This window comes from Struthio camelus, chromosome 1 (assembly GCF_040807025.1).
Source record: "Struthio camelus isolate bStrCam1 chromosome 1, bStrCam1.hap1, whole genome shotgun sequence".
NCBI lineage: Eukaryota > Metazoa > Chordata > Aves > Struthioniformes > Struthionidae > Struthio > Struthio camelus.
In genome coordinates this window covers 126,834,423-126,856,775 of record NC_090942.1, presented here as the reverse complement: position 1 = coordinate 126,856,775, position 22,353 = coordinate 126,834,423, and the positions used below count along the sequence as shown (strand labels likewise).

At 38.4% G+C, this 22,353-nt stretch overlaps 1 protein-coding gene across 11 annotated transcripts in view; it reads right to left on the bottom strand.

Moving 5' to 3' along the window:
* Positions 1 to 22,353, bottom strand: part of EFHC2 (EF-hand domain containing 2) — a 62,966-nt gene that overhangs the window by 17,121 nt on the left and 23,492 nt on the right. For 8 of the 11 annotated variants that reach the window (XR_011135801.1, XM_068915992.1, XM_068916028.1 and 5 more), the window contains 7 exons: positions 21,810 to 22,033; positions 19,240 to 19,491; positions 17,553 to 17,663; positions 17,114 to 17,252; positions 8,719 to 8,884; positions 7,601 to 7,743; positions 2,503 to 2,699 (listed from right to left, as the gene is read on the bottom strand). Coding sequence is in view for 10 of the 11 variants with exons in the window: in XM_068915992.1 (XP_068772093.1) it covers positions 2,503 to 2,699; positions 7,601 to 7,743; positions 8,719 to 8,884; positions 17,114 to 17,252; positions 17,553 to 17,663; positions 19,240 to 19,491; positions 21,810 to 22,033 (1,232 nt within the window). In the remaining variant the exon portion in view is untranslated. The remainder of the gene's footprint in view (positions 1 to 2,502; positions 2,700 to 7,600; positions 7,744 to 8,718; positions 8,885 to 17,113; positions 17,253 to 17,552; positions 17,664 to 19,239; positions 19,492 to 21,809; positions 22,034 to 22,353) is intronic. The other 3 variants (XM_068916070.1, XM_068916033.1, XM_068916055.1) reach the window with 1 other exon arrangement.

The following is a 22,353-nucleotide window of genomic DNA, read 5'->3' as shown; positions in this document are numbered from 1 at the left end:
TCTGAATTTATGTCACCAGTTTTCAGAGAAGTAAAGGAAATCTTCCGTCTGTTCAGAAGGAAAAGTAAAAGAATTGTTTTCTAACTTCAGAAAAAAGTGTTAAATAGTCATATTAGAATTACTTCCCCTTCAAACCACCTTCCTTTTTTCATCTCTGCTTTTCTCTAACTTTTTCTGGAGTTCTTGCGATTTGAGCACAGAATCCCCTGATGAACTGAGGAAAGCAAGGTGTGTCCTTACCCCTGGAACTCTATTCAAAGGATGTGAATAAATCATCTATCATTAGGAGAATAAATCTGCTTTTTTTTTTTTTCCATCAGCTGTTTTGAAATCTTAACTGGGTGAAGCACATTTCAAAATTCACTTTAAAGAACTGTTTTTGAGTGCTGCTTCTTCACATCCTGCAGATGTAATTTTCACAAAATACAATTACTCACTCTGAAAAAATAAGATCTCATCTATTTGCTTCGAGATTAATCAATGCAAACAGCAGTTACAAAGAACACTTACAATTTAACTGTACACTCTCCGTTTTGGAGAATACCTTCAGTTTTGATTGCATGGTGAGTACACAGAGTTCAGCAGTAAGGAAATATAGTTTTGTATTTTATTGCTTAAAGCATTTAGCTGTCACAGTGTTTTACATCAACAAGCATTTTGTAGTCCTTCTTCGTTATTCCAAGGAAGGCAGGTGATGCTAACCCCCACTATTTTACAAAGAAACAACACAGGACTGCTATTTTCTTTTGAGTGAGCACAGTACCTGCGGCCCAAAGGCAATACAGGCTCAGACTGCATCCACCTCTACCTCAGCAGCACAATGGCATCAAGACTGACACCCTCAGTCCCCAAGGCTACGCTAGACCTACTGACATCCTGGAGGATTTGGTGAGGTGGCAGATAGGAAACAAGCAGATTCTGAACTCAGACGTTCTCCTCTGCCTACCTACAAAAGGTCTGGACAAAAAGAGCAGAGAAGAGTATCTTGTAGCTTGTTAAACTCTCCTGGATACTCTCCCCAGAGCTGTTATCAACACAGCTAAAGAAAAGGGCAGGGCAGCCCTGGAGAATCTGTGAGCCAAAAGGTCTGCTGAAAGCACATTTCATGCTATAGCCCCACCGTAAACAATGAATATGCACTGCCCCAAAGACAAGTAGGCCTCACAACACAGTCTAGCCCATAGAGCGATGTTCAAAGTCACATTGTGAGGACTCAAATGCAAAAATTCCTTGGCTCCTGACCTGAAGCATTCTTAAGATGTGTCTCAGAATGACTGGTTCAGAACTGCACATAACAGGAATTCCCAAGTATACCAGGTTACATTTATTCAAATATTTCAGCAAAAGCTGCATCTTAAAAAAATTTTTTTTAAAAGGAACATCTACATTTCTTACCAAGCCAACAAAAAATCCCACAAAACCTCCGTGACTCTTCTCTGTGGTTCTTCATCTCTGCATCTATTCTTTTTCTGACTTCTATGACAATTGTCATAGGACAACACGCTACTTCCTATTGAATATTTTTATGTTTTTGGCTAATGAAGGCTATTTTACTAGCCATTTGTGTATTGACTGGTAACATAAAGTATATATCACCAAAGATACCCAAGTCTCTGTTAATTATTGCTCTCCCTTCTTAAGGCAAAAGCAAAAGGCAAGGAAACTCAGTACAAACAGTAAGCCTGAATTCCCGGCTGTGAAATGAATTTCCAATATCACAAATGATATGTTTTGACAGATAATTACGTATGAACACACATAAACCGAGTCAAAAAAGGAAACAGCCTCATTAGTAAGAAAGACTCTAAATTGGATGTTCCCACCTCTTGAGTACTGTGCACGGTTCTGGTCTCTGCATCTCACAATTGCCTTGCAAAGACAGACTAAAAAGGCAGAGACTCAAATTTGGAAGGGATGAGGCTGAGCAGGGAGTATGACTGAGGTTTACAGAATCATGAGGGTGGTGCATAAAGCGAATGACGATCTTCACCAAACCCCACAATGCTAGGACTGTCACTGAAACTAGTAGCAGGTAGGTTTGAAATAGATAAAAGATACTTCTTTTATCGAATACTTCTTTACACAGTAGGTGGTGAACTTTGCAACTTGGTGCCACAGAAAGCTGTGGAAGCAGACAGTATCAGCAGATTCAAAGAGGAATTAGACCAGTTCAGGGACAATAGGTCCATAGAAGGTCTCTAGAATGAATAGGAAGGGATATACGTTCTAACAACCCCTAATACAATAAGTGTGGATGCTGAGGAAGTAGGAGGGAATGCACTATAAGAAGTCGCCAGGCTTGCATGCTCTCCCTAGCCGGTATCTCCTAAATCCATCCCTATAGACAGAGCACTGGACCATTCACCTGATGCAGCATGGCATTTCCTATGTTTTCAAGATTAACTGGACTTCGGGGTGAAGAAACTGGGTATAACTGATTCTGAAAAAAATATAAATAAGATACAGTTCTGGATAACAAAAAATTGCAAGAGACAGCTTCACCTCATTTGCATGCTTCTCCATATAGTTGAAAGCATACTCATCAGCATCCACCAAAAGAAAGTTGTGACCATGGAAACAAACTCTGGCTCCAACAAAGAGATTCTGAGCCTTGAAGTATTCAGATGGCTCACTCTTAAAGAGCTCCTGCCCAGGCTTCTTAATGCGACCTCTTTCCAAGAACTTCCCACCAAGTATCCCTATGGGAATAGAATTGTAAATGATTAATTGTGGCTTTGCTTGCAAGAAAAAACACGCAGAAGAAAACAACAAATAACCCCAAAGCAGCTGGTCTGTATTTAAATATTAGTTTTCATCCTAAAGTTCCCTGTCTCATAATATATTCTCCCCAACCTTCTCATTGCTAAAAGAACTGTCTTTGCTAGTGACCACAGCAACAGTTACATTGTGCAAATTCTGTGACGTGTCTCATTTGAATGCTCACCAGACACCTTCCCTTTTTTCTTTTCTTTAATACGCGACAGAAATTTGCCTCTTCAAATGGTTCCCACAACCCTGTTGCCAGCCTTGGGACTGACCCTTGAGAAATGTATCATGCAGGCCGAACCTGTCTCCAACTTAGGATAACACAGTCCTACTATGAACCTGATTTCTAGTGCACGGTAATTCTCATAATTCTAACTGTAATTCTAACTTGTTTTTAAGGGCTTTTGAATGTGAAAAATCAAGAGTGACATGACACTAGCTTCCACATACTGTTTTTGTAATGCAAATTAATTGTAATCTGTTATTTCCTTTGTGAGTTTGTTATGTCAGATTATTTATTTTCACGTTATACTGATTTTATTCACGCCACTGGAAACTACACACACTGCTTAAGGGCATATAAGATACGAAAAGGAACATTTGTCTTTCCATTAGTATCTTATGGTGCACCACAGGATTGCACCACATTTACCAAGTTTTCTAGAAAACAGTCTGTCAAGCATTTTGCTTCATCAGGATATGTGCCCTACACCAACTATGAAGTGCCTAGTGTTCATTTCCTGTTTATATTTGAGCTTCCAAGCCAAAAGCCAAAAAGCATACTTTAGTAATGTTTAATGATGTCTTATATATTAGTTAGTGATGTAAGTCCCATAAAAGGCTGATGAGCAGCGTAATAAAATGCCATTTATGGTCAAAATTATAAATGAATGTGAAACCCAAACTAGTTATTAAACCAGCGTTTGGATCAGATATCTCATTTAATTGCTTCACTAGCACCATAAAAGCAAAAGACAAAAATATATACTAAGGTAATAGTCAGATCTAGATTAAATTCAAAAATGATTCAAATCACTAATGTAACTCTAATCTTAACACATTCCTTTTCACCTAGGTATTAAAGCAAATGCAAAATTTTAGGTTATATAATCCTGGCAACTCTTTGTAATACTTAAGCAAAACTGGTCTCTGTAAGATTGGCATTTCGCTCTTGCCTCTGTATTTTCCTGCCCTTGTGCAACCTGATTGGAAACTTACCTTAATACCTCTGATAATCATGTTTTAAATGTTCTCGGTTAGTATATTTCAAGTGTATTAACCAAACATATCACATTAGGTTAGAGAATTTACACTGAAATCTGATGAGAAATTTTGATGGAAATCTATAAGAGTCAGGCTCAAAGCACAAAATAAACACCCCATTCAAAGGCCCACTTCCATTAGGATCAGATCAGTCTTTGCAGGTGTTTGCACAGCTGTTAGCTTGGTCTTATACAGAGCAAAAAAAGGGGTTAGGATCTCCTGCATGGGGAGCCAAAGTTCTCATGGGTTCACCCCCATCTCTAAAAGTGCTTCAAGATGTCCAACGCTGTGCACTTCAAATCCAGCTCTGCTTTTCTCCTGCCCCATCCATTTCAACACCACTTTCCTCCTCACACAAGGTTCTTCTCACTCCCATTCTGCCCACCTTACCCCTTTTTTCTATCCTCTCACATCTGACCTCTGCAAAGCCTTCTCATTCTTAACCTCAAAAAAACTCACTCTCTTTTCCTTCAGACATGATTCAAAAGGAGTGAGGGCAGAGGGAGAGAAGAGAGAGGGAGAAGAAAGAAAAGAAGGAAATGGGAACAAAGAATCTTCTGCAATCTCAGGCCTTTTTCCAACTTCTGCTCTTCTCCCCTCATCTCTACCTCTCACCCAGCCTCTGCAAGGCTGTTCTCACTGAGCTCTCCAACAGTCAGTTATTAGCCACAACCAACGATCTCTTCGCTCTTCTGCCACTTCACCTTTCTACCATTTCTGAAAGAGTCAGCTACACCAACCACTTTAACATCCCTGAAAAGTTAAAAACTCATTTACTGGTGCTTGCCTTTCATATATATTTTAAAGCATTAATTATGTTGATATGCAAACTTGCCCTGTTTATTGTTTCATATTTTGGTGAATGGAAATACTTAATTGGAACTCAGCTGCAATCCTAGCATATATTCTCATTTCAAAATAAAAGGAAGCCAGGGAGTAACCTCTGGCCTCACACCCATGCTATCGAGGGCCTGACTGACTGACCACATCTGCACTCCATAGAGCTTGGCCTTGGGTCTGCTATGGGTGCTATGTGATAATCCTGAGGTCTTAAGGCAAAGATATTATTTTTGTATGTTTAAAATGTCTGAGGGTATGTGAAGGCTGTGCTGTGATCCGATGTTTTATAGCATGAAACTGAGGGAACGTATTGTAACCCCTGGGTCTGGGAATGCTGTCTGAGTGTGCAAAATGCGCTTGCATAGTGTTAGATGACTGATAAGGGCAAAGCAAGCCAAATCTCGTTAAGCATCCACCAGAAGGGGCCCTGAGCTCTCTGGGGCCTTGTCTAGTTGGAATGGTCCGAAGGAGAACCAGGAGTGAGCTAACATTTAGGCAACATAGATGACACGGGTCCAAAACTCAAGCTGTTTCCTGGTCTTTAATTTAGCAGTGTAGATGTACCCTCAGCATCCTTCATGTCTCTGGAAGTAAAGAAAGCCAATCAAACATCAAGTCATTCACTAACGCAGAATTCAGCTGCTCTTGAGTATCACAGCAGCATTTTCTAATAAACGCATACATATGCATGTTTATCTTTTCTATACACACATATACCATATACTAATGTATCTGTACATACATATGTACATACACATACAGCATGTATGTCAAAGCAACATGCACTTTTGGGTAAGCAACTATTCTTTGAATGCTTGTTCATACAGCTGCCAGTCATTTAAAAGAAGTTGCATAAATTACTAACCACTGGATGGCAAGAAACTAGTTAAAATAATGATGACAGGACACTGCTGCCCTAAACAGTATTAAATCTTTATGTTGCAGTGGAGCAGGGCTAACTGAGCACGCTCATGGAAGCTGAGGCAGATGCTCTACACATTTTTGAAACATTTCTCAGAGAACTGCTTGTATTCAAGTTGAGGGTGAGGTTCTTATTTATGCATTCATAATATACACAGATACCATTAGGAATTGTTTGTGTTGAAAAGGCTCAAGCCTTCCTATAAACCTACTGCACTCAAAATGACTTAGTAGCACCACTGGCACAGAAAGAGTTTTCTAAGAATACATAAGGTGTAGACATTCATCACACCTTTAGTTTTTATGGATGTGATGTTCATCACAGGTCTGACATGGATTAATATCAGAAATTATCTTCAGTAAAAACTTAGAATATGGTTGCAAGAATACTCAGCCCTTAACTCTAACCTGAATATGACTCAGAATGTCAACTGCTGCCACCAGCTGAAGGTCTTCAGAGCCTGAACCAAAGAAGAATGAATAGTCCTCCCTAAGACAGTCATTGCTGTAGACAATGCTCTGGGAGTACCAAATAGGTCAGTACTGAGCACTGTGAGCTGGTCACCGTTGTACCTGAAATACCATACTAAGGCACTCTGTACCAAGCGGCTGGTATAGAGCAATTCAAGTAGCGTCAAAAGAACGAGTCACGAGGTTCTACAAGAGCCTGACAACAGAACTAAGGAAACCGTCTGTTACTCTTTCTCTCTTATCTTTGAGAGACTGTGATTTTCTGATTTTTTTTTCTCCCTAGGATTTTATCAGAGACTGACAGCAGGCTTTTTTTTTTTTTTTTTTTTTTTTAAAGAGTCACTCCTTTGCGAAAGTTGAGAGCACTTCTGGATGCAAACCGCTCTGAAGCTGTTGCCACAGATGTTTTGTTCTGTTCAGAGAAATACACTTCTCTCTCCAACGGAAACATGTTTAACCAAGGCTCCCCTATCTCTTTGAGTTACTAAATGGCTTTCTGCTCTACTTCCCAGTGCTGTACCCTTCCATCCACACACATGACACTGAGAGGAAATAAGAGATGCTTGGAAATCACAGAACCTCATATCCTCAGTTGGAGGCAACTTACAACAGACAACACTGACTAAAGGAATTTAACTATGACAGCATTTGGGGACCATGGTCCAGCAATAGGATAAACGTGAACAACTGAGGAGCAGTAAAGTATTTGCTGCTAAAATACTGGCAATCTGGTTCCTGAAACTCAGATCAGTTTTATACACACATAGACACGCACATGCACACACACACACGCACAGAACAATCTTCTCCCTTTACATGCCCAACAGTTCATTATTAATGATATTGTATATTAAAAAATATCACAGCTGTTTTACTTTCATGAGATGCTTCTATACAATGGTTGTTATATAGGTACCATAACACCATCCTTCAAAACAAAGGACTTACTCTTTCTTTCATAACGTCTTAAATTGCCTGTCCCTATTTAACACCGATTACCATACAACTCCTGTACTTAACCTACAAAAAAAGCAAATGTTCAAAGGTCAAATGTAGAAATTAAAAAATAATAAAAAATCTAATATATTAAACTTCTACTTCCCAAAGGATGTTGTGAAGTACTGTCGTACAATAAACAGCTTTGTGCTCAGTGATGAAGATTACAAATTATTATGATAAGCAACTATGCAACAGTAGACCTGCTGATGCAACTCCCATTGCACTTAGAAGGCCACATCCTGCTTCTATTGGTGCTGAGTCTGGCCACAATGTTTACTGTAAATAGTAATTAAATGAGCAGGACAACTGGGACTGATTGCAAATCATTGCTACCTCTTACCTGAGTTTCGCTGCATAGGTTCAAAAACCGAAATGGTGTCATCACTCAGAAAATAGGAAATAATGAATTTCCGGTCCTTGTCAATAGGGCTATCAGTAATAAGTTTTGCAAGAAAGCGGAGTATGTTACTTTCCAGACCATTTCTAAAAAAAAAAAAAAAAGAAGAGCTAAGAAATTAAGAACAGAGTGTGAGGAAAGTTTCCATCACTTAAGAGCTGCATTCTCCTGAGTTTTGTAAAATACATTAATTATGTTATTCCTGGACTAAGAAGGGAAATGCGATAGGGTTCCTACTTTGTCAAAAACCATTCTGAGCTTAAATTAACAGAATCAACCAAACTCAGCCAGATAGAAAGGAATTATTTTCAGGGGAAAATTACTTCTCTGCTACAGGTCTGGAATGAATTTGTATTCAAATTCAGTTGCAAATCAAATCCAAGTTTGCGTCCAGAAAATTTATAAAGGAAAAACACATTTAGATGTGTACATTTTCAAATCAAATTCTGAATAACAATGCACACTAGGATCACCCCCATAAAATCAGGTCCATCAGACGATCTTACTAGCTGGGTATTTGTTAAGTGATTATGTTAAAATGATTTACAGTACTGCTATATACACTAGCAATATAGAGTCAAGTCTTTTTCTAATATATTTCTTCTTTTATGGAAGTTCTTCATCTGACAAGGCATGTCAGAACGGAAATTAAAGGGTTAATGTTTAAATATTGCTACAGTAAACTGTGCATGAAAATCAGCAGACAAAAAAGTAAATGCCAGAAAGTCAAACAGAAAAACAAATCAGTGATGGACTGTTGGAGCATTCAAAATTACCATTGGACTAAGACTTCCATCCAACTCCTGCTGAAGACAGCAGAAGGAAAGCAGCCAGAGCGATGGGGAGAGAGGTCAAAATATTTGCCTTCTTAGAAGATAAATTTTGCTGACATCAGAGAAAAGTGGAATATCACATCACTAAACCAGTCCTCATACACTTGTCCCTTATAAGTCCAATGAGCTTCATACCTTACTGAAAAATGACATCCCTACTTAATGCCCATTTCCTTCACAAAAAGGAATAATAATACAAAAGGTTGGAATTATTTTTCACTGAAATACCTGTCCTTCTCCATGAATTTCTTGAAATCTTTTTGGGGAGGCTTGGGAAGCAGACCCAGGCAGGAACACAGAGAATCCTCTTCAGAACCAAATCCAGTATATGGTGGAAGCGTCTTTTCTGTTTTTGGAGGCAGTGGAGCCTTATATGGAATAGGGGTGAAATCCACTATAACAAAGACAGTAAAACTTATTTATTGTTGTTCTGATGGTGCCATTCCCCTACAGATTTCCCTTTCCAACATGAAGGCTTATTAGCCTATTTCTATAACGGAGCACCACTGATCAAAGTAAAACTAGGCCCCCTCCTGCAGCTACAGGGTAGAAGAAAGGCTCCATAGCAGCCAACACCAAAATTATTGTCACTTCAAGCATTTGGAAATTTCATCTCAACAAAAACCATTAAACAAGACACACAGGCAAAAAAGACAAATACAGTTTCAAAATAGGACAAAACTATAAAATAATAGTTTCAGTCCTATTCTAAAATAATGTTTCAGTTTTATCCCTTGAGATAACATCATTATGTAAATACCTGGTTTATGAGTTTTCTGCCCTTTAATTTTTGCCAGGGGAAAACAAATATGTAAATAAATAAAATTACATTCATTATATAAATCATACATAGAAGAATTCTAAAAGTTTATGTAAATCTTGATATGGTGCCAATCGCTTTAGTCCACATCCCAACTATCTCCAGAGTTTTGGAAGCTTTCTTTTTACTCTTTTTCCTACCCTCAAATCTTTCCTCACAGTGCTGAATGGTCTTGACATATCCCAGATATACAGCAGGAGTTCTCCTATCTCAGCAGGAACATGACCCGCCAGGTCCCTGTTCTCACTTCCAATATATGTTACTCCAAAAAGCCCTGCTGCCCTAAGATCCTTCCTTATTTCTCTATTGGTGAAAAGCTTGCCGGCCCCAGTTGGCCCCTCGTTGTTTCCCCGAACTGCTGTTTCACTGCAACACCATTTCTAACTGCCAGCAGGGCTCACATAAAACTTCACCAGAGTGATACAGTCTTCTAGTTAAATAAGGTCCATGGAAAATGAAAAAGGTGAGAGGAGAAAAGTGACCTGTATAATAGGAAAAACGGATAGGCAGAACTGAAGCAAATTAAGTGATAAATCATAGGATCACAGGATAATTCAGGTCGGATAGGACCTGGGAAGGTCTCTAGCCCAACCTCCAGCTCAGCACAAGTGTCAGGTCTAGCTCAGACCAGGCTGCTCAAAGTTGTGCCCAGCCTGACCTCGAAAATCTTCAGGGATGGAGCCTGCATGGCCTCACTGGGTAACCTGCTCTAGCGCCCTAGTGACCTCACAGGGAAAAGGTTTTCCCCATCGTCAGCCTGAACCGCTCCTGTTTACATTTATGTCCGTTATCCCTCACCGTCCCACCAAGCAGCCCTGCGCAGAGCTGGCCCCCCTTGTCTCAGTGCCCTTCCCATCAAGGTGGCCCTGCCACTATCCTCCCCAAGCTGAGTGGCGCCGTGCTCCAGCCTCTCCTCACTGGAGAGGAGAGCCCCACTGTCTCAGGGCCTCCCCTGAACTCACCCTGTTTGTTTGTGTCTTTCCCATCCTGGAGGCCCAAAATTGGATATGGTGCCCAGGCAAGGTCTGAGTGCCGAGCAGCAGGGGACAGTCACCTCCCTAAATCTCCTGGCTGTGCATCTAGTCTGGTAAGTAAAAGACACCTGAGGCAAATTGGACAGAAAGATGGATCACAGACCACAGCCCAGGAGCCAAGGAGAGGCAAAGCAGGCAATGTATAAAACTGGACCTCGCAAAATGAAGGTCTTTTCTTTCAAAAACTAAACTTTTCTACCCAGAAGAGAGAGATATGAATAACCTACACTGTAGCTTGGGTTTCAGTACAAGTAGAAGAGAAAGATAGAGTTGGTGTCATTTCAAACTCTTCCTGAACTGGTTCGTTATTGAAAAGTTTTAAATAGGGGGATATCAGAAGATCACAGTAACCTACTCACTAAAATCTGAGCTGCCTAACAGCAATATGAAATTGAAAAATTTAGAAAGAATTCAATGTCAGAGTTTCTCTTTAACTTAAAAGCATAATGCAATTTTCTGCAGCATTTACTTCTTATGAGAATATTGTTTTATTGGAAAAAGCTAATGCCTCGAGTCAGCCAAGAGAGGTTTCTGCAAAACCACATTAGTATTTTTTTCCAGAAAAAAACTGCACATGCCCTTTCTATAATTCAGAAGAAGCACAAATCTCAAGTCCACATAGAAAAGATAGTCCACTGGAAAATTTTCAAAGTAGTCTTTACGGAGTCACAGAATAAGTTGATAGGTAAATATGCACCAAAATATTACTTTCTAAATATTGTCCGCGACAAAATTACCTCTCGAGATACTTTCTGTGTGCTATGCTGTAACTCATATGTGTAGCTCCTGTTACAATAAACACTGCATACATAAATCCACATCTATTGAGACAGAAAAAAAAAAAAAAGGTATGCACTGGTATTGATGGTATACGTTGAGTTGGTGTACGGTGTATGCTGAGTTATTACACGACTACCCCTGTATTGATCAACAGAGAAAGAAATGTTCGTTTCATAATACAGGTTTTCTTCAGCAATGAAGAAAATACATAGAAATCAGCAAATACATATAAAAGATGAAACCTTGATTAAGAGCTTTCTTGCACTCCAACAGTGCCACCTAGTGCATATGTGGTAAATTAGACAAAAATAACTATTCAGTTTCACTTCATTCTCTTGATTATCAGGCATTAACAGGTTATTTTTAAGATGGCAGTAAAACCTGTAATCAAAAGGTCATACAATCAGCCTCTGATCTCCAAAAACAGTATTAATAAGTCATGATGCAAATCAAATGCATGGATTTCAACTGTGCTAGAACATCGTTGTCTACTTTTTCACTTCCTTTATCTCCTAACACACAGTCAGCGTAGGCAGTAACAGCATATGCTTTCCTGAGTGGTCCATAACTTAGGTACCTGTAATTAAGGTCTTAGTGTTACTTATTAATCTTATCATTAATTTTTTTAATGACATTGCTAATCCATGCTAGTATTTTCTCTTTCAAAGTCTAGAGGTTTGTAACAACGCCTTTTAGCAGAAAAAAAACTTTAGTACATTTGTAAATAACATGCCTCCTGCCAAAACAGTTTGGAAAGGAAGGACGTTCAGTTGAAATGATAAACGCAAGAGATAACCTAACACATTTACATGCATGTCACAGTATATGCACATTAGCACTTATGCATAAGGCATTCATTAAGAAATGCTGAAGCATTTCCCTTTACAGATACGTTAGCACATATAGATGAAAACTATCTTTAAAAACTGAAAGGCAACTACAAATTAAGGTGATGATTGTGTTAATTCCAGACAGTATGCTAAACACCTCACAACCCAAGCGTGGGGTAAATTAAATCCAAAGAGCAGTTCAGTGCTTTGGTTCCCATTCTTTCCCCAATGTAAAATGATCTTGCTTCATCCAGATTCACTACAGAGAACAATGCAAACATCCAGTCTTGTGCAATCTACAGTTTCCATAATTTTAAAGGATTATATATTCAGATTCTCTCCTACAAATAAGGAAACTTTGGAAAAATTTGACACAGAAAAATATAGTTTATCAAACTAGTTAAAAACTTATTTCTGCAAGTTTTGAACAGCCATCTCAGTGCATTAGACTAAAAAACAGGCCTGAGTTCAAAACTCATTTCATTTTCGCTTTGCCATGCACTGTTAGGGTAGTAACAGACAGCCAACTTGCAATTACACATAAAATACACCCCTCTCAAGGATATCACTGCTTCTTAAGCAAATTACCTCTGTCCATTCCAGAAAATGAAGCAATGCTCTCTTTTTATGCTGCAACATTTTCAGTGTGGATTTACAGGGGGAGAAGGTAAACTGATAGTCCTAGATCACAAAATTCTACTCTCATAAGGGACAGTACAGATATTTTCCCCATGGACAGTTTTCCCCCTCTCGCTGCATCAATTGGTGCCCAGCAGGAGATGAGCTAGTACTATGAAATTTATTTCACCTATTATACCAGACATTTATTACATTCCAGTAACTTTTTCTCATGACAGCAAAGCCCAAGTGAGATTTGAACAAGCACTGGGAAAAGCAAGAAACAAAAATCAACTACAGCCCCAGCCGCTTCTCCTTCAGTATACAAACAATTTGAATAAGATATAGCCTCCTCAGCATTGAAAACTAAATTTATCAAAAATAATTTGTTGCCACAGAGGCAGCACTAAACCAGCTTCAATGAGGTTTTGCCTGCTTCCAGTTTCAATATCCATTTTAAGATTACAAAGAGATACTCTCCCTGTACAGTATATCAAGGATAATAGCTGATCCTATCCTATTTTACCTTTTGCCCTCAGTCAAAGAACTGTAGTAAAACACTTACGTGTCAGAGAAAAAGACTTTTCTATTTTTATTTTTATTTTTTTTCAGTATTTCAAGGAAGAGGCAAGTGACACATATCCTGGGTTACAGCGATAACCATGTAGAGTATCAGTATATAACAAGCAGGCAGGAAAGCCAGACACCTCCGAGCACTGAAGCTAAGAACAGGAAAGAGAAATCCCACTAGCCTTAGGCAACATAGGATGTTGATTTAGCTTGGAGGTATGACATTCTTAACATGCTGTTCCTTATGCATAAGGGGAGATGAATAAGAAACAGCCGAGAAAGGGATATAAAACTAACATGGCCTTATGTTCAACTTTATTTTTAGTGACAGCCATTTTCACCATTTTTGTAAAAGGTAAAATAAGAAGGCAATACCATCGTCTTCACAACTTTCACAAGCAGTATTAAAGAAAATCTAGTCCTGACAAAACTGCAGCTGAAACGTGACAATGTTATTTTGAGTCATAGGAAGGAAAAATTTCCTTTTACGCAGTCCCACTTCATGCTTTTTCTGGTTACCTAAGGAAAAAAGGCCTCTGTAAATGCACGTAGTCCTTCCCATGCATGTTCACAACCCTCTGCTCAGTTTCAACCACGTTTAACAGAGGGGTTAGAGGCCAGAAAGATTTTGATCTCCAATGAGTTTAGTGAAAATTGGCAGCAAGCGTTAATACCCCCACTGAGGGAAAATCAAGGAGTCAGCTGTTCTCCAGCAGCAGCTGCCTGGCCAAAAGCACACATGTACTGGCCAGCCGATGGCCCTGCACACCGCTCTGCCCAGGCAGCAGGTCAGAGAGGGAGCCTGAGAAACGAGGGGGTGGGAAGGCGAGGAGAACTGCGACATGGGAGGGATCACAGGGTGCTGCAGAGAGGCGTAGACAGAACAGACAGGCTTGGGAGGTACTGGGACACTGAACAAAAATCAGAAAGGAAACCAGATTTTACTGGTTTTGTTCCTTTTTGGAACAATCTGTTATTTAAGAGAGGACACTTAATACTCAACTCTGTGCTGGGATACTGTCTTTAGTTAAAAGAATGAGTATCGGCCTCCCCCCATCACATGTCAATATATTCCACGTTTCATCTGGGCGTCCACAACGCCTACATGCCTATAGAACATTTTGCTCCCTCTCTGCAGCTGCATTAGCAAAACTAGACAGATTATCACCAATTACGGTATTTTCTCTTGCATTCACAGCAGCGCTACACAACAGTAATGTCATTAGCTTCCTATTGAAGGACACTAGTTATCGTTTACCCATAGAAAAACTCTCCTTTGCTTTTCACAAACAATACAAAGAGCAAAACAGGCAAAAGTAACATTGGAAATACATCAAATATCATAATCATGCACCTCAAGGGAAATCTAAACTGCCCTTAGTTCTCCTAAAGGGCAAATTCCACCAGCAAGCAATTTATGCATGAAATAGCAGAGTCAAATAAATGTCGGCTTCTGTAATGGCTTTGGCAGAAGAGTGTAAAGTGAAGAGGAGTAACATGAAAACAGTAACAAACAGGAGAGTTGATGCCGTGAGGTGCGGAGCACTCTGCCTTCATATAAATTCCTTTATCCACACGCTCACTCTTACTCAAGTAAATCGCCTCTCTGGATTCAAACTGCAATTAAACATGTTTCAGTGTTTAACTGGATCAGGGCAGAATGCTGGGCACTTTGTGTGACTGAGCCCACTGAGAGTACCTTGTGCATGCACCCTGCCTATCATTCTCTTAGATCAAACCTAGCCGCTGTTTTCATCGAACGATTCAAACAAAATTGGTAACTCACTACCAATAAAAGGCAAACCCTTTCTCCCTCAAAGCCTGAACTGCTTCTAAACCAAAAACTATCCTGATTCTACTCCTAGCCCCTTCTAACTGAAAGGTCATACCTACTGTTGTCTATGCTGGTGGGAAAAACAAACAGGCAAAAAGTTCAGAGCAAATCAGAAATATCTTCTAGCTCTAAGAATGTGTATATTCTCTATGAACAAGACAGGCTGCATCAAGATGGGTGCTTTTTGTTAGCCAGTCTCTGCCACCCTATACCCTTCAAGTTACGTACAAAGCGCTAGCCAGTTCTGTGGAGGTCTCCAACAGAGTATATTCTTGTATGTCATACATTAAGGAGCTGGATAAACTGGAAAGAGCACTGAAAAAAAACCTAGAAAAATCACCACGGACACAAAAGAAGGGACCATGGAGAAATACTGAAAGAATTGGGTTTTGCCTAGCAGAAGAAAGCCTAAAAGGGAGGGAGGGTGGTAAGAAGGGGTATTAGAATAGGGTTCAAATATGTGCAATGTTATTGCACCCCGATACTGACCAGTTGTTCTCCATGTCCAACAAAGGGCAAGACAAGAAAACTGCTCTCTCAGTTTGCACAGAACAGCTTCAGGGTTGCTCCTAAGAAGCATTTCTTTAACTATAAGGTTAGGACAAGATACCCCAGGAGGCGGAGGTGGAGGAATCTGCTCTGCTGGAGAATGCTGATAAAAGGCATCAGTCAGAGACAGTCTATGTACGCACTATCCCGCCTCAGAACAAGGGGAATGGACTAAAGCACCTCCTATGGTCCCGATCTTCTGTATCTCTACATACAACAATAAGCCATTCCGACTTCTCCTAACTTACTAAGCACCCAGATTAACAACCAGAGACATAACTAGTAATTACTGAGCCAGCATTATATGAGGGGAAGAACCTTTGCATTTGTGTAACACTTGATTGCATTGCTTGGTTGATATAGAATGGTCAGCTGTGTTTCATTTCTCTCTCTGCTGTGAGTAAGAAATCCTCATTCGTTGTTCCAGGATATTTTGCTCAGACAGAAGATATTGCTGCCAAACAGAGGCAGCAGTCTTGGCTGAAAAAATTTCGAGGGAAGAACCCCTTGTTATGCATCTCTGGACTTAGACTCATTATTATCATAGATAAAACTATGGTTTTTGAGTACGGTTTCCTCATGCACTGGCTAATAAAAGAAGGTAAGATTTATTTTGGTACAGACATGCCAAGCTATTATAAAAAAAGTCCTATTGAGACATGTTTTGCCAATTAAGAAATTCAGTGTTTATAATGGCAGCACTACATTACTTAATTCCCCCAATGCAGCAAACAGGCTTTGATCCAAACACTGCATTCTATCTGGTCACAAGTCAAGCTGAAAGAAATAATCTACCTAGGTATTTTGTTTCACAATGTCAGAGAAAGGCCATAGAAGGATTCTTCTGATCACTAAGTAAGTTGTATTTACAGAACGAACAAATTGACAGAAATTAACTGAGCTGTTTTTGCAGGATTAAGTCCATAACAGAACCATTAGCAAGTCTGACCGAGGTAATTCAGAGACAGATAAACGAAAGCCCCTACTGTTATACATTTCCAAAATGCTTTTCCGTTATGGACATAGTTGCTAAATGTTTCCAGAATTCAATGCTGAAATCTCACAGGATAAATACTCTAGCGGCCCAGAATACACAAAACTACTTAAAAAGCAGTAGCGTGATAGACTACCATTGTTGTGTTAGAAAATCATATTATATAAGGATTCTGTTATCCATATAAGATGGAACATGGCATAATGGGGAATATTCAGGCCCACTCTACTTACCCATTCACTACATACTCTTTATTATTCTCTTACTGCAAACATGGATATTGGAACGGGAGGGGAAAGAAGGGGAGAAGAAATGGCAGTCTATCCATATAACTATTCTGTCATTCAAGTTTTAAAATTGAGGCAGTCGGTGACAGAACATACACGTTATGTATTGGTTTGAAGGTGTAACATAGAAGAAAACCCTTCTGGATCACCTGCAAAATTACTGCTTTGCTGTTAACAGCCTAAAACAGACTATTATTACTAAAGGCTTTAATGAACTTGTTTTATCAGTGATAAAATCTGAAGGCAGTTCTGTCAAAATTGTAAGTATAAAAAGGCTCATAAGGAAATGATAATTATCACTACTTACTGATTCCATACTTTGTCCTGTAATACTCTTTAGTAAATTCATCACAATCACAAAGTACTATCTTCCTTCCCCAAACATTAATTACTGCCCCTATTGTCAGGTCACAGTCTTTGTAAAATTCCTGGTGTACTGCTCCTGTCTAATAAAAGAGAGAGTATTTACAAAGCAGCTTCATAAATCTCAGACTCACACACAACCTTTCTTAAAATCTGTGTCATTTCGTGCATGTGATTTAAAACTTCATATTCCACTTGCAAGTATTTTTCATCCCATGCTAAGCTACCTCACTTTCACAAACATGGTATGTTAAATTTCAGCAGTGCTCCAGTGGTAATGCAATTTTATAAATAACTCTCTGTGTTGTAGAAGATAACAAGTATAGAAATTACAAAAACAACCATAAGGACATTCAACAGCTGGTGGTATTCAATAATCTGACCTTACGATTGTCCAGAATGTAGCGGCCTTTGTTTCCTACTAACTCTCCAAACACATTGAGAACAGAGCGAGTAGTGATTGTGCCCGGCTGATACAGCCCAGTGGGAGCATACTGCAAGAAAAGAGACCAGCTATTAAGAAACACAATTAACAATGAAGAAAGATCTCAGTTACCTTAGAACCAGCAGATTTTTTACAGACTGATTTTTATTACAGTGTTTTCTCAGAAGAATTTTTAGCCAACTCTAAGGTATATTTATGCTACTGAACCTAAAAGTCAGTACACATGTCAAAAGATCCGTTCAGAATCTTATTGTGTATCCAAGAATAAAGTCTCCTTTTTCTTAGAAGCAAACAAAAAGCAAAGATTAGCACGCCCAAAGTAGTACATGCCTGTTAACCTCTGCTCTAAAGACTACTATTTTGATTGGTAATAACTATAAAAACGCATAAAACAGCCACTCAGGATTGGAGTCCTGCTGTGCTGCACACAGCACAAATACAGGGGATTCAGTTCAGCATGGTTCTATTGGGAGAAGAATTCTTGTTTCTACTTTACTTGTTTCAAAATTACCCTAGCAATTTATTGCAGTAATATCAACATCTTAATATATAAAAACATTACAATTTTTAAAAATGATCAACTGGTGATGCAGGATAATTGAAGCACGTTATTTTTACGTACCACCTTCCCTAACACCCCAACTGCTCTCTTCTGATGGTCCTTCTCTAATTTCCCCCAAATTCAGAGGAAGGTGCAAGCCCTTAAAATTGTAACATGCACTGTACAGGTAGAAGGGTTCTGTCAGCATAACGTCACTCCTACATCAGCGTCTTGGAAAGTAGGATACATAAGGTGAAAACAGTGTATATTTGGCTGTTAGGTATTAACTGTGAAGTCTCATGTACGTCTATAGCATCACAAACAAATTACCAGTATTAGAAGGAAAGGAGGGAAAAAGACTCCCCAGAGTTTTACTCCAGCTGTGGGCTGATGTTATTTCTACCACTTGAAGTGATAGAAACTGAAGTGATAGATAGTGTTGGATACTGAAGTGTATCCAAGTCATTAGTTTTATAATCATAATAGGTTACAGAGGACTTAAACTCCCATCTCTCTAATAATCATGTGATTAACATCCAACGAAGTCAATTCGTGGATTCCCATTGAGTTTAACTAGCTTTGCATTAGATCCCAAATATAGGACTTTGAATTTAAGAAATTACTGTAAATTTGTTTCAAAGAAATAATGTTACCGAGCTTGGAATTTTCCAGAGGACCCAAGAAGTAGTCATATGGACCAAATCTGATTTCACTTCAGTTTTATATTAATTTACATCCCAATATCAATGAACTCTTGTGAACTTTCAATACCACACAGAGCTTTAGTTATACATTTCCATTGATACATTAATATGGGAGAAAGGAAATTATTGTACAATATGTTTCTACCAAAATTCTTTCTCCTTTTATTTTAAACATGACATGCCCATACTTAATTTGTTCTGTCACTTACAGTTATTATATAAATATGCGTGCAAAAACTAAATTATGCAATTATGATTAATACTTGGATAATACTTTCTCAATATCATTACAATCCTAATATAGCATTTTCCAAAAGAGGCATGTAATTTTTCCTAACCAGTGAAAGAATTCAAAATAAGCTGAAGTTTTCATTCTTCACCTTTGGTAGCTTATTTCTTTTAAGAAAAAGTGGAACTGCATCCCGGCCTGAGTTTACTGGTATCATTTCTTTTATTTCAATAGTATCATCAGACAAATAATAGTGCAGGACAAGTTCTCGTCGGTCATGAAACATAGATTCTGGGTCATCCCACACACAGAAAAAACGTAAAACATGTCCATCATACTCCAGAAATTGTCTCAAAGTGTCTAAGCGCTCATAAGGGCGCAACGGCTTCATATTATCCACAATCTGAATATAAAGAAGAAATTAAGAAAAAAAGATTTTAATGATTAGCTCTTAAAGAGAAGATACCAAACTACATGGTACAATCAAATCTTAGAACATGCTTTTAGGAGTTTCAAATAATGTCACACAATTACAGCGCATCAAACTATATTTATGCCATTACCAAAGAACTAGCCATGGGGCTGCTGGGCAGTCAGAAAATATTTCAAAGCAATTTTGGAATGTTTTTGATCTTTGGTTTTCTTGCAATAAGGTCCTTCAGATCAGGAAATCATTAAAATATTTACAGTATGGCTCACATTTTCAAAAAATTGCCATGGTGTTCAGGTGATTACAACTCCAAATAACATCGCCCTCCCTGACTTCCTTGAAAGTTATTTATACAAATACTGTGGAACAAAGAGCTAATTCCTTCTCTTTTTCTTTGGTGTTCTCTTTCTTTTAGCTTTAAAACACAGTTAATTCACTTTTGATTCACCTCGCACAATTAGCAGGTACTGATTATGTATATTCTCCTCTCAATATACACCTATAGATCTGAAAAGGAATAGCAGATCTCCAATTAAAGATACATTCCAGTTGATGTGATGTGTGACAAGATGCTGTCTTCAATCATAGTAGCTGCAAAATCAGTAGCACTGAATTAAATCTGATCCCAGGATGATGATCCATTCCCAGGAGTGCATTTACATACTGTTAGTTCTAATCACAGACATAAATATCGTTCTAGACAGGGTGTTTTTTCCTAAGTCAAAATCCATCATGTCTGTAGTGGGTTAAAGGGGTCAGACGGTCCTTTTAACCTACGAAATTATATACAATTGCTACTGAAGGAGAATGGTGATAGACATCAATAAGGCAATGGAAGTTGAGCTGTCTGAACAGAAAGAACTGTTGACTGATGTATCCTCTGGCCATAAAAATCTGGGAGGGACAAAGACCCATTCTTTCAGAACATCAAATCTGAAATTGGGGAAAGCAGAACCACATTTTGCCTGCCAGTGTCCCTGTTGATCTGCAATACTGTTTCTGTTTCAGGTATCACCATGTCCATATGCTAAAATCCCAGTATTTACCATCACAGTACTAGCTTCCTTCCTTCCTGAGCCCTGAAGATGCAATGAGCAAGCAAACAGAGCTATAGAGCTAGATAACATCACCATCTATGGGATATCAGCTCCAACAATACAGAAATTTGAATCTAAGAGTCTTGTCACACTTTTCATTGGTCTCATTTCCCATCTCATCACATTCCTCCTTTCGCTTGTATCATCGTCTTCTGGTCATCTGCATAATTAAGAGTTTGGTGCAAACATTTAATTTTGCTCAAAGAAGTCCAGAAGAATCTGCACTTAATAAATTAAAATTTACCATCTACAAATTAGTCACAGGAACGTGAGAGCATAAAGCAGCCAGAATTTGCTATATAACCATTCTAGAATTTCCCATCAACTGACTGAGAATGTTAAGAGACAGGTTTCATTCAGCTTTAGTCTTCTGATGCTCTTATTCGTCAAACCTCTCTCTTCCCTTCTCCACTCTCTGGAGACACACACACACACAAACACACAGTATTTTAATGTTTTGCTCATTGTTTTTAAAATATCTTTAACAAAAATCATGTCTAAGCAGGTTATACAATACTGTATATAATTTTTATTGGTCTACCAAATAATCTTTACAAATGAAAGTGGTTTATCTATAGACATCAAATAACACATAAAAAACCATGACAGTGCCCCTTCTAGTCAATTCTGCTAGTTACAGTTTGAGGAAATAGGCAAAAAGAGAGAGCAACATTGATTCTAATAAATCTGATTCATTGTATATACCACTAAAAATAATTCATCTTAGGTAGATGGTAAATGTAACATTGTTCAACTACTATACACACACACCTTGAGAACAATTTTAATACTGTGATATTATTCTTGTTTTAATAAACAAATAAGCTTTATCAGTTTTATCAAACTAATATACACACACACGACTTATTTTTATCAAGTATTTTTGTTCTGCTGCAAAAGGTGTGTGAACACATCACCAGGAAAATAGTTATGCTTGGGACTTTGCTATGTTTGTACAATGGGCCATATTATATAAAAAGCAAGTTTTCTCTTGTAATTCCTCTTGTAATTTCTCTTGTAACATTGAAATAGTTAGCTGTACATACTTTCTGTTTGCTATATTAGAGAAACATAATATCACATATATTACTTCATGCAATGGCACTTTTATTAAAATCAATTTTTCATTATTACATTATTCATTATTTCATTATTTCATTATTAGGAAAAATCAATTATTCATTATTATCTGACCTTTTGTCGCTCTTTGGTGTACGGGTCATCTGGACGACATGCTGGAGGATTTAATCTAACTCCCATCTTCCTCAGGAAATTTTTTGTGAATTGGTCACAATCTGTAATTCTGTATCTTCGGGCATAAAGGATTACTTCTATGTTGATGTTGAAATGATCTACAGTATAGAACTGATCTTCATTAGGAGGTGGAAGTGGAATCCGATGACGTCGAACAATAGTTCCTGTGTAAGAATTATAATTAATCCATAGAGTGAATATCCTTTGCACTGACAATCACAGTCTTACCAATTTTCTATGCTGAGGGCAAGGGGAAGGGGAAGGGGAATATTTCATTCAGTAAAGGAACTATTAGGTAATGCAATCCTTTTTCACTAGCAACAATACTTTATTTACACTGTCCATCTTCTAGAACTTCCTAAATCATTGCCAAATACAAAGTTCAAGTACTTTAGTTAAGTTGGTGCAGAAAATTACCACCTTCTGAAACAAACAGGAAAACACTTCAATAAATTCACATTTATTGGTCTAAACATAACAGGTG